The 13,518-nt window shown below is 48.8% G+C and overlaps 1 protein-coding gene across 1 annotated transcript; it reads right to left on the reverse strand.

Annotated features, from left to right (window-relative positions):
* Nucleotides 1-301: 301 nt before the first annotated feature.
* LOC127004383 (Kruppel-like factor 3) lies at nt 302-6,828 on the reverse strand. The gene has a single exon (XM_050872027.1). The coding sequence runs from the start codon at nt 6,801-6,803 to the stop codon at nt 5,352-5,354; it is 1,452 nt and encodes a 483-aa protein (XP_050727984.1). The 5' UTR covers nt 6,804-6,828; the 3' UTR covers nt 302-5,351.
* Nucleotides 6,829-13,518: the final 6,690 nt, after the last annotated feature.

Consider the following 13,518-nt stretch of genomic DNA (forward strand, 5'->3'; position numbering starts at 1 on the left):
GGACACGCGCACCCTTAGAGAACGCCACTCAACTTTACCTCTGCCTTATTTTGTTTAATATGAATGAGTTCATCCTTTAGTCTTATCGTTTTCTTTGCCTTGCCGTTTCTTTCCTCTGTTTTTTTACTTTTTTTTTTTTTTTTTTGGTTTACAGATTACCTGCCTTACTTACCTTTGTTGCTGCTCTACACGTTCGCTTGTACTTAAGAACGTTTTACTTTATTTTATTCTGCCCTTTCATGTGTCAATTTCTCTTTATTTTCATCCTCTTCTCTTTTCTTTTGGGATATAAAAACAGCCATTATAAAAAATAAACAAGTATTATTTTATTATTTTATTAGGGTTTCTTACAGCGAATGTATTTTTTTTGTGTGTTTTCTTATATTTTGAGGACGAGATGGTAATGGTGGTTGAGATTTGGATCATGTTATGGGGTTACTTTTACACAGCGTGAAATAAAAATACATAGAGACAGATTGATACAAAGACAGATAGATAGATACATTGATACATATAAAGATAGACAGATACATACGGAGGTACACAGACTGATAAGTAGATGAATAAACACAGGTAGGTATGTAGGTAATAGGAGGACAGGTAAAGATAGACAGAACGGTAAATTTAATAAGGTACATATATAGCAAGTAGATAATTAAAGGTAGGTGAGAGAGAGAGAGAGAGAGAGAGAGAGAAAGGCAAGATATTAATTATTGATGTAACTACTTCAAAGCCTCGTTATCCATCAAGTGGTTTGCATCGAGTGTCAGGTTATGGCTAAAAGTTATATAAAGCAGAAAATATCTCTCTCCCCTCTCTTTCTCCCTCTCCCCTTCCCTCTCCCTCTCCCCCTCTCTCCCCTTCACTCCCCTGTATTAAGCAAAAGTATTTAGAACGAACTACAAAAGACAAATATAAAAGGATTGAAAAATGATAAGATGCACATAGCAAGATCCACTGAATGTATTTGATTATTTCTTATTTGATTTATTATATTTGATTACTTGAAGGTGTAAGGGAGTGTACGAGTCTTCACTAGCCGGGGTAGAGGATAGGGAGGCGTTAAGGGAAGCCATGGAAGGGGGAGGAGACGCCTAAACGAGAAGAATGGCCACGGCTGCCAGCATGATAGCGTAACTTTTATTGTTTGCCGGCCTTATCTTTGCCTCTCACTGCACCATCAGCCTCATATTTTGTTTACACACACAGAGAGGGAGAGAAAACACGGCTACACACACATACACACACGCGTCGGGGGGACTGACAGACACACACACACACGTCCCCGCCGCACGGTATACAGACGAACGTATATGTTTATATATATTTATATTTATATTTATATAAATCTCATTGATAAATTATTAAAGTTACAACCGACATCATTGCACGAGACAGAAGGGATCGCCCTACAACATGACGTCTTGAGAATACAAACCGAGAAGAAAGACAAGAATGAACATACATAATGTAAAAGACAGACAGTCAAACGGACAGACAGACAGACAGACAGACACAAGCCTCGGCTCCCCGCTGGGCTGGTCGCCGCGTCATCAGGTACCGGATTGGGGGCACCGGGCTGCGGGGGGCGGCGGCGCTGGGCTCCTCGTGGCGCCCCGCTGCCGGTAAGGGTCCTTTTGAAGGGTCACTTAGAGTATGACTGGCTGCTTGTTAGCCTGGACCAAGAGGCGACCAGGTTGGGGGGCCCGTGGGGGGCGCTCCTTTCCCACTTATTATCATGATGATCAGCAGCAGTTGCGCGGTGCCGCCCGCCCAGCAGGGCCATCCAAGAGATGGCAGAAGAGGAAGATAAGTTGTTAAAACCTTAATCTTAATTATAGTATTTCTATTTTTGACAGTTTTAACTGTATTAAGTGGATGAGCACGAGATACAAGCGAACATTAGACTGACGTGAGGGCGAGCGCGCACTACACACTACGCTACCCACAATGCACTTCATTAAGGACTAGTATCACAAGGGCCGGGGCGGGGCTGCGGCGCCGCTGGTTATTGTCAGTGTTATTGTTGTGTTCCGGACTAACAGACTATCTCCCCGCGGCCGAGAGGTGTTATTGTCGGGCTGCCCACCGGCCTAGGGGGGTGGCCGCCCTCTCCCTGCCCTCGGGACCTCGGGGGTCACGGGGTTAATGAACACTAATTCACTCACAACTCTGATGTCGGGCTGCCAGGCTTGATGCGTCCTCACGAGCGGCAGAGGGCCGGGGAGGCACACAAACTCTAGCAGCAAGGTGCGGCTCCTGGCGGTGCGTTTTGCCGGTGGAGCCTGAGGCCGCCGGGGCTGCTTGGCGGCGAGGACCTGTATTGTCTATTCGGGAGGGCTGTGACGGCCGCCAGGTTCATGGAGCGTAGGTGTTGAGGCTTCGCGCGGCTGGGCGTGGCGGTGCGCGGCACCCTACCGGGAGGGTCGGTCTCTGTCACTCAGGGGCAGGTGACCTTTGAGCCTGCAACTGCGCGAGGTGCATGGCTGGTGCCTTACAGACCCCGCGGTGCAGAACGCTTGCCCTGACACTGGATACAACGCCTTGGTCACTACCTAGCCTTTACCCCGCCCCGCCCCGCCCCGCCCGGCCCTTCCACTCCCTGCAGAGACTCAACCAGCTTCTGCAAGGCCACGGGAGGCAGGGCGGGAGAAAAATATATCAATATTGTCAAAATTAATTCTACATTTGAGATGTGCATGGACGAGGCTCCTCCCCGTCCATGCTGCACATACATACAGTCTGTCCGTCACTGTGCACACAGCCACGCGCGCGCGCACACACGCGCACGTGCATTTACGCGCGCGCGCACACACACACACACACACACACACACACACACACACACACACACACACACACACACACAACCTCAGCCAAAAACTAAGTGAAAACAGACATCTGGAATAAGTCTTTTCTCTCTAAAGGAAGAAACATGAAATGGATATAATGTGTACATCTGACCTCTTGTCGATCCGAGGCACAAGCACCTTAATTACTGACGTACAGGTATGTCTCGACCGGACACGGACACCTGCCCCGCCCCGCCCCGCCCCGCCCCGCCTACTTGTGGTGGCGGCGGCGGTGACGGCAGCGGCGGCGTGGCACCCACAATACAACACTTAATATTCACTAAGAACTACGAGTCTAAGAGTTAACCAGAGGGCACAAGGATCTCCCTTGTATTTACTTGCTCCTGCACCTCCAACAGCTCCTTTCTCCACCTGCAACCTGCTTCCCGCACGCACACACACACACGCACGCCCGTCCACCCTGACCGTCGCCCTGTGCTACTTTGGGCGCCTGTTTCGTCCTGTCACGGGCAGGACTTGCAAACATAGTTTTTCCCTCCTCCTCCTCCTCCTCCTCCTCCTCTTCCTCCTCCTCCTCCTTTTGCCCATGGTACTCCTCCAGGTGTTCCTCCAGGTGTCGTTTAATTATCTGTTAATGAATACAAGGTGTGAGGGACATGAGAGGTAGGCAAGGTAGGGAGTTATATGTGTGTGTTGCGGGGAAGGGAAGGGGGAGGGGGAGGGGGCAAGGGGTAGTGAGGCAGGGAATGAGGAGGGGTGAGAGGGTTGTTACAGGGAGTGGGAGGCAGATTGGATGAGGCCTGTGAGGGGTGAGGAGGTGTAGGAGGGAAGGGAAGAGAAGAGTGAGGGGTGAGGGGGCGAGGCAGGGCGTGAGTGTGGCGTGTCAGCCGTGCCTTGCGTGGGCTCGTATCAGGAAGGAGTGCCCGGGGGAGCCCTGAGCCGCGCGTCCGTCCATTACCCTGATGAAACAGTAGCTCCGGGAAGCGCAGGGGAAGGGGGGGCTGGGGAAGGGGAGGCGGGTGGGGGAGGATAGGACAAGGTATGGTGGGAGAATGAGGGAGGAGAGGAAGAGAGGAAAAGCCTTGCGTGACGTGCCCCTCTCCCTCTTCTCCCCTCTTCCTCCCCTCCTTCTATCTCCCTTCCCGTGACGCATATGGCATCGGTGCAAGGGAATCTAAGCCTTAAGGACGCCCGACGCAAGGCCCACGAGCCATGGCACCCGGACTAGCTTTCCCGTTTCAGGGTAATATAATTTTTCCTCTTAATATATAAAAAGCTGCTGACTAACCCCCGGGGGTGTAGTCACGTTCGTGCTTATACTCTTTAAACTCCGCCTTTACACATATTATTCACCTTTTATCGCTCTGTATAATTCAAGCCCAACACGCGACTGAAGGAAAAGCTTATTGTGTTTCATAATATACTCTCTTCATAAAAGTTTAGCTATGGCACTCTGTGAGCAAACAATGTCTTTCTGATTTATTGGGTGAGAACGATGAGCCGCGGGAAGAAAACGACAGACACTCTGCGCCCCAGTGAAGGTCCGCCGGGACGTCAATGTCTCGGCGATCGCCTCCACACACACACGTACACACACGCATTCACACACGTTTGTCTCCCCGCCAACAAGTCTCATTCCCTGACGTGTGCGAGAAACAACACCGACGTAAGGAAATTCTCAGGTGATATTTCTTCCCCATCTTCGCCTCTCCCTACCTTGTGAAAGTTGCCCTTTAAAGGTGCGTCCGTTGCATGTGTTTATAAATATTTTCTCCTCGTATTTCATGATGGACTTTTGAATAACTTTACACTTTTTTTCTTTTTCTTCCCTCGCTCAATTAACCTTGCCCGCTGTTCCACTTGACCTGTGTCACAAGACGGGATTCGCGGCGGCGGGGTCGTTCGCGTTTAGCTTGGTTTTTGCTTTTGTTTATTTAGTTTGTGTGTGTCTGTTTATGTTGTCACAGCGGGACGTCCACGCAGCACTGAGAGCCCGACGTGGCTGCTGCGTCTGCTGCTGGGAGGAGAACATTTGACTCTGCGGGGGGAGGAGAAGGAGGAGGAGGGGGAGGGTTCTGTAGATCGAGAAATAGAGGAGGCGCGCGAGTAGGAGGACAAAAGTCTGGAGACGAAAATGGAACTCAAATGATGTTGATCAAATAGCAATGATGGGATTCGGTTTTGCTAATTGAATGAGTTAAAAGTAACCTGTATAGAGGAAGAGAAGGGACCGAGGGAAAGTTTGTCAGATCAGGAGGCGCGTTGAGTGTTTTCGCAGCCAACATTCAGTTTTGTTACTCCTTTACACTTAAACACAGTGAATTTCCTTTAATATAAGGGGTAGCGGGGCGGGCTGGGGCGAGACGGGAGGTGTGTGGGCGGGGCGGGGCGGGGCGTGGCGTGGCGGAGCGGGGCGGGACAGGGCAGGAGGGCAATGGCCGGGGTCTCCTGGTAACTTGGGTCAGGCCAGGGTGTCGCCCCCTAACCTTTGTACACCGAGTAAGTATATACAAGGCGGGCGTGCGGGCGTGCGGGCGGCTACACGCTGACGTGCCGCTTCATGTGGAGGCTGAGGTGGTCGGAGCGTGAGAATGCTCGCTCGCACAGCCGGCACTGGAAAGGCCGGTCGCCCGTGTGCTTGCGAAGGTGTCGCGTCAGTTCGTCCGACCGCGCGAATTTCCAGCCGCAGCCCTTCCAGTGGCACATGTACGGCTTCTCGCCCGTGTGGGTTCTGAGGTGCGCCTTGAGGTGGGACGACTTGGTGTAGGTCTTGTGGCAGCCGGGGTGTTGGCACGTGTGAGCTGTGATCTTCTTCCTCCCCGTCGGCTTTTTGGCCACCTTTGGCTCCGGCTCGTCGGGCGGAGGCGGCGCCGGCGGCTCGCGGGTCGTCTGCTTGCTGCGATCAGAGTCTGTGAGGGTAAGTGCCTGGCAGGAGGGCGCGGTAGTGACGGGCGTGGAGAGTAGCTCTGATAAGTTGGGTGAGGACGGGGGAGTCATCACTTTCACCAGCGTCTGAAGGGTCTGTCTGGTGAGGGCGTGAGTGGTGAGGGGCGGCGCGTTGCTACCTGTCATGTGCGTCATGCAGCCTGAGACACGCACGCCGGGGGGCAGCTCCTCGTTGTCGGGCGAGGCTGGGGGTGACATCTGGCCGTGCGTGTACGTTACTTGCGTAACACCCTGGTGAAGACCCGGCTGCTGTGGGGCAGAAATGGAGGTTGGGGCCGCCATGGTGGGAGCAACGCCGTCACCCGGCTGATGGTGGTGGATCTGGTGCTGGGCGTTGATGACGGCGGACACGGGCGGCAGCGTGGTGCTGAAGGTGGTGGAGGTGAGGGTGCGGGGCTGCAGCAGGGTGATGGAGGGCAACTTGGCCGGTGCCTCAGGGGCTGGGAACTGGAATTGCTGGGGCGGGTCCTGGCGGGGCGGGGCCGGGGCGGTGCTGGGGTCACAGCAGTAATGACCCTCCGCTGCCCGCTTGGCCAGGGCGTCCAGGTCCACGAAGTCCTCGGCCTGCACCATGGCGGGCCCGTCCATCACGCTGGAGGTGTACTGCGGATGACTAATCTCCTCCGACACGTAGGCGTCCACGTCGAGGCCGTCCATATAGGCGTGGTAGGGCGAGGCGTACTGCCCCGGGTAATGGGTGTCCATAGGCGTGGTGGCCGGGGAGGCGCCGCGGAAGTGGTGCCCGTCGTCACCCGGCACATGGTAACCGCCCTGACTCTCCTCTCCGCCCCCCATGCCCCCCATCATGGCCTCGGCAGGGGGACAGAAGGAGGCCGAGTAGTGGATGGAGTGGGGGCGAGGGGTGAGGGGGGCCGTCAGGGCCTGAGACAGGATGGAGGGCGTCTGGGGGAGGGAGGGCGCCGTGAAGAGCGCCGTGGAGGCTGAAGAGGGCGTGCAGGCAGAGGATGGGGGGACGACGGGCTCATGCGGGGGGGCGGCGTGCTCAGTGTCCCCCAGGAGCACCGTCTCGATGTCCTGCCACATCTGGGGGAGGAAAGGGAGCGTTAGTATTGGGACGTACACACACACACACACACACACACACACACACACACACACACACACACACACACACACACACACACACACACACACACACACACACACACACACACACACACACACACACACACACACACACACACACACACACACACACACACACACACACAGTAAATCAACGTATAATTGAATAAACATCTTGCACACGCTTTCCACGTGCGTCGGAGTGATGTTCATGCGTGTGTGTGAAATCGTTGTAGGTATGCATGCGCGTATGGAAATGGGCCCTGATGTATGTATGTATGCGTATATGTGCATGTATGTATGTATGTATGTATCAGACACTTCGCTTCCTTCCCTTTCTCTCCTGCAGTAAAGGGAGCCAGGAGAGATAAGATAAAGGCCCGCTATACTCCTTCTTATACTCAATTTCCTCTTTCTCTTCCTTCTCCCCTTCCTTTTCTTCCTTATCTTCCTCCTTTAACTTTTCCTTCTCTTCCTCCTCCTCCTTTCGATCAAGAAGTAGAGGCAGGCGCCTTCACTCCTACTCAGTAGACGCTTCGATACCATAGCTTTTATATCCCTATAAAGTTGAGAGAGAGAGAGAGAGAGAGAGAGAGAGAGAGAGAGAGAGAGAGAGAGATGGGAAAATAAACTTCAGTGTGCCCCAAACTCAGAAATGGGGATTGGGCTATAAAATCGAAGAGCAAAATTGAAATCTCAGCGTGAGAATCCAAGTAGCTGACAGATGTTGGAGAGAGAGAGAGAGAGAGAGAGAGGTGGATAAACGGAAAAAGATATGAAAAACTGAAAACAAGAGTATTAAGGTAAAAGTGAGGTTGCATGTTTTCTTTAATATTTGAAAGAGCCATTAACGGGCAGGTGGCGGCCAGGTGAATGTTTGCGACAAGAACTGTAATAAAACACCCTGTTGATGATGAGCCACCTGGTGTTTGCACGCGCGGCTCCTGTGAAGCTTAAATGATATTTCCCTTTCTTTCCAGAGCGGAAGGTGGAAGGGTAAACTGAAGATATAGTCGTGTTATGAACCTGCCACCATAAAAGATACGTCGCCACAGAAAAAGTAGGTATAATTGTTAGTTTTTTGTCTGTTATTCCTGTTTCATCATATAGTTACGAAAGACATGGAAACAAAAGCAATAAGTTGTACCATATACTTAGGAAAATAACACGGATAGTAAAAAGTATGAAAATTGATATAGTAATTATGTCTATTTTATTTATTTTTCACTGGTTACAACTTTTTTTATATATATATCTTTTAATGGTACTTTTTTCCTTACACTTCGTCACCTCGTCGGCCGTGGGAATAAGACGCGCAGTACTTTCAACTCCATAAACTCAGGATTCCATCAGCGATCTCATCTTTATGCTATCTAATCCCTTCCATGCACTTCAGTCCTCTGTAGGGAACCGTCGACCCAGTTGTGAAAGTTTATTGCCTCTCTCCCATTCTCTCTCTCTCTCTCTCTCTCTCTCTCTCTCTCTCTCTCTCTCTCTCTCTCATTCACCTGTAGAGAAAGAATTCTATGCGGTCGCCTAATTAACACATAGAGGCAAGGAAGGAACCCCGGTCGGTGCGTCTCTTATAGGTCCACCCTTTAATTGTCTCATAAATCAGGTGAGGGTGCTCCCGGGGCAGGTGCACAGGTTGTAATTGTTATACGGCAACTTTATTAAGGCCGGGGTACATACCTGTTACCTACGTGCTGTTGATCTCTTTATTGATTTACAGGTGGCCTCAGATTTTTCTTCCCGCGGCTCCTCCATCATCACTTGGTGTTTGATTGCCTCTCTGTGAGTCGCCTAATGGTTCGCAATGTTCTGAATTTTAATGTTATTTTGTATATGTTGTTCATTTTTCTGTTATTTTACTTTTTATATCTTCATACTTTTGCTCTCGTCATTTCCAGCACCAGTTGTTATTTAATGGTTCTTGTTCTTTATTTGCTTTATGTTATTTTTTGTTTATGTGTAAGTTTACTTTTCATGTTTTTATTCTTTCGCCCTCGCCACCACCACCACAAACTCCACCATTACCAATCCATCACCTCCACTCTCATATCCCCAACCACAACCACCACCAGCATCTACACCACAACCATATACGCCCCCTCTTACCACCACGACTACCATCACCTGCACCACCATCAACTCCAGTACCATCACTATCTCCACGTACTGCACCTCCTCCTGCACCACCACTACCCCCCCCCCCCACCCACCCCACTACCAAACCACAAACAATACTGGTACGTTCATAATATCATCACCCATATCTCTCCGTCTCTCTCTCTCTCTCTCTCTCTCTCTCTCTCTCTCTCTCTCTCTCTCTCTCTCTCTCTCTCTCTCTCTCTCTCTCTCTCTCTCTCTCTCTCTCTCTCTCTCTCTCTCTCTCCTTACCTTTATTCTGCTTTGTCGCTTTGTTTACCTGACAGCTCCCACCTGATATCAATTAACCTGCCCTGCACTCCCTTTCCTTGGTGCCCACTCTCCTTCACCTGACCCCCCCCCGCCCCTCCCCCCCCTCCCCCTCTGCCTTGGTACAAAAAATGCTAAATAGATGTCGCTTTGTATTTGTTTTTTACATCCGCCTGCGTTGATCCTTTAAAGCAGTGTTGCCAGCTCGCGATCCACACCTGTGATAGCCCCGTATGCACCTGTTGAAACTATCCTGCTCTCCCATTCTTTTTCTTTCTTCCTCTTCCCATCCCTTCTCATCTTTGTTCTTCTCTTCTGTTTCCTTCTCTTCACTTCCTCTGTCTTTCGTTCGTCTATTTTTTTTCACTTTGTTTCCATTACTTTTAATTTATTTTTATGTCCTCTAAGCTTCGCTACCCTTCCCTCCCCATCCTTTCCCTTCTTTTCCCTTCCCTTCTCATCCCTTCCCTCCCCTTCCCTTTCTTTCCAATCCCTTCCCTTCCATTCTCTAGTTTTATATCCCTTCCCGTCCTTTCCCTTTCTTTCTTTCACTTTCCTTCCCTTCCTTTCCATTCCCTTCCCTTCAATTCCCTTCCCCTCCCTTCCCTTTCCTTCCCTTTCCTTCCCTTCCCTTCCTTTCTCTTCCTTTTCCTTCCCTTCCATTCTCTTTCCTTCCCATCCAGTCCCTCCCTTTCCCCTCTCCTTCCCTTCCCTTCCATTCTCTCCTCTATTTTTCTCAGCCCCTCCCCTTCTCTTCCCCTTCCTTTTCCCCTTCCTCCCTCCCCTTACCCCTCATACCAAAACCATTCACCCTTCGAATCATACACACCTTCTAACCCAACAATCCTCATACAGAAAACTCCATAAGGGTCGAATCTACACAGACCAGCAATAGCCCCTTGAAGCTTACGGACCGAACACGTGGCTTAGCACCCTCTGCACGCAAAACACGGGTCTGGAGCGGCGCGGGCTGATGCATGGACGTGTGGTTTAGCATATTTAATGTGACTCGTAGCACGTCTGTTACCTGATATGCCCGCTGATACGCACCTGCCCATTTTGATTTTAGTGCTCGTCATTATCGTGATTATCCACCTTAATCTCTCTGCTATTTTCTTCGTCCATCTTTCTCTCTGTGTGTTTGTCTGTTTAAGTCGTGTTCGTTTTCTCTTCTTTGTTTTGTTCTGCTTTTTATTCTTCTGTTTTGTTGGGTTTGGTTTCGCTCGTTTTGTCTGTGTCTGTCTCTCTTGTCTGTGTTCCATCCTTTTTTAACTATTCTTTTTCATTCTTTTTTCTTCTTTATCTTCTATATCATCTTTTCTTACTTATGATCTCTTCTTTTTTCTCTTAATCACAACCTCCTCTCCTCACACCCTCTTCTTCTTCTTCTTCTTCTTCTTCTTCTTCTTCCTCCTCCATGTTCTTGACCCCCTTCCCCTATTACCTTTTGTTCTCATACTTCTTCGCTTGCATTCCCTGGCTTTCTTCTTCGATATTTTACTTCTTCCCCTCCCTGTGTATGTGTGTGTGTGTGTGTGTGTGTGTGTGTGTGTGTGTGTGTGTGTGTGTGTGTGTGTGTGTGTGTGTGTGTGTGTGTGTGTGTGTGTGTGTGTGTGTGTTCTCGCTACGTATTATCTTCCTTTTTCGTGTCTTTGTTCGCCTGTTGTTGTCACTCTGTATTCACTCTCCCTTTCGCCTGTCTCCCCTATCTGTCTTTCCTTCCGTCTGGCTGTCTAACGTGTCTATTATTTATATATATTCATTCCCACTCCTCACACAATGGCTATCTATATGCCAATCGCTGCCTGATGCGCTACTGAGTGTGTGTGTGTGTGTGTGTGTGTGTGTGTGTGTGTGTGTGTGTGTGTGTGTGTGTGTGTGTGCTTGTGTTTCCTAATTGATTGGTGTGTGTATTGGCTTCTCTTCAAAACACATTTCTCGTTTCCTTCTCTCTCTCTCTCTCTCTCTCTCTCTCTCTCTCTCTCTCTCTCTCTCTCTCTCTCTCTCTCTCTCTCTCTCTCTCTCTCTCTCTCTCTCTCTCTCCCCCGATTATATCCAGAGGGCAATGCAAGGCGTAAGACAATAAATCAGATTAATTAATGGACACGCAGAGAGAGAGAGAGCACAGTTGAGTAATGAGAGAGCACAGTTAAGTAATGAGAGCACACAATAAGTCTTTGGTGAGTGGGACGCAAGGGGTAAATCACAAGGTCATTTTCATAAGGTGTTTAAGATGATCTAATTTATAAACTCCCTCCCTTCACCTCACGATAATTTATGTTGTGTGATATATTTAGGAAGAATGAGAGTAAGAGTTTGAGCTAGTGAAATTATTACTTTTCTAATATCTTTCTTTTTTCGTAGTATGAGAAGATATTGAGGTAGAGAGATAGAAAGATTGAGTTAGTGAAATAAATGTTGCTTCTAATAGTACCTTTCCCTTCTCGTATTTTGGGAAGGGATACAGAGATAGAAAGATGGAATGAGACTGAGGTAGAGAAGAAGTATTGCTTTTAATATCTTTTTTCCTTGTGATTTGGAGAGACATATAGAGATAAAAAGATAGAAAGAGGTTGAGTTAGTGAAAGAAATGCTACTTCTGCCATAATTTCCTCTTAATTTGGGTAGAGACAGAGGTAGAGAGATAACAACACTGAATTAGCGAAAGTATTATTCGTTCATTCTATATTTCTTAGTATTCAGAGAAGGAACAGAGGAGGAAGAAGGATATAAATTGATAGGTCAAGCTTGATGTACAGAGACTAAAAGATAGAGAGATTGAAACAGACTGAATTGATGAAAAGAATCTCTGACCAACACCTTTCTTCGTTTTCCAGGAAGGGACAGAGGAGTCAGAGATAAAAATAGATAGGTTAAGACTGATAGGAAAAGGAACTAGACAGACAGACAGACAGACAGGGACCTGAAAGCATCCGGTAACGAAACAGACAGAAAGGCAGACTGACAGAAGGAGAGAAGGGGATGACGGCCTGGCGTTATCACATCAAGGGTATTAGGAATGCATTGTGTCGCTAACCAGATGCATAAGATGATAACGTTTGCACTCGTTACGGCGGATGAGAGAGAGAGAGAGAGAGAGAGAGAGGGGGAAGAGAAGAGAATACTGAAAAGAAAGGAAACGAAAAGAAAGGAAAAAAAGGGAGAGGAGAGGAGAGAAGAGAAAAGAAGAGGAGAGGAGAAGAGAAGAGAGGGAGAGAGGGGGGTGAAGGGTACATCGGCAAGCAGGCAGGTCAGCACGGACGCCCACAATCACCGGTAACTCGTCCCCCTCAGGTAAAGGCGAACTTAACTGATTTAGCGAAGCGTGACGCGACGGACCTCACCTGTCGGGCTGCTAATTAACAGGTGTAGCGTCCGCCTTCTCGTCACCTCACGCATTCGTCTTTGTCTCTTATCTCTTGTCTCATTACGGCGCTGTTAATTCCTACCTCCTAACGCGTCTGTACTGTCTCTCCGAACCTATTATTACGCCGTTTTGTCTCTTATCGATGCTCCTGTCCGCCTGATGTTAATGGTTATGATGTCTATGCTGCTGATGATTGTTGGAGTTTATGAGTTTCTTTTTTTTTTTTTACTAGTGTGGTCATTAATAAATCCTTTCCTACCTCCCATCTTGGCTTTGGTATCCTCCTAAATCTATTAAGCGTTACAGTGATTTATCTTTTTCGTGCTGCAAGTTGTACGGGTTAAGTTTATCTTTTCTTATTTTCTTGGTTAGTGAATTCCATCCTACAACCCTTCTTGCTTTTACTATCCTTCCGTAAACTTAGTAGATATTACAATGTTTTATCTTTTAGTGCTGATGTTTTACGATTTTTTTGTGTGTTTTGTTGCTATACTGTTACCTAGTGAATTCCTGTTTATCTCTCAGCTTGTGTGTAAGCACGTCACCAAACCCATTATTTAGTATGTAGTTAGTCTTTAACTGCATGTATCAGGCGGATGTTTGGATCTGCATCGTGAGGAGGGGACACTAAAATGAACGTGTACCATCACAGTACTTGTCTTTCCCCATTGCCGCCCTATCTCCTTTTCTCCCTTTCCTCCACCTTTTCTATTATCTTCTTCCCTACTCTCTTCTCCTTCTCTCCTTTCCTCCTGGTTCTAAGGAGGCGGGTCATACTCCCACAGGGGCGCAGAAGAGTGTTTATAACTTAACATAACACTTCCTCATGCTTGAGTGCCGTTACCTCGGGTTTTAAACGCTCATACTGCTGTTTGCGGACACTACCGC

The sequence above is a fragment of the Eriocheir sinensis genome, chromosome 28 (genome assembly GCF_024679095.1).
Source record: "Eriocheir sinensis breed Jianghai 21 chromosome 28, ASM2467909v1, whole genome shotgun sequence".
Lineage (NCBI taxonomy): Eukaryota > Metazoa > Arthropoda > Malacostraca > Decapoda > Varunidae > Eriocheir > Eriocheir sinensis.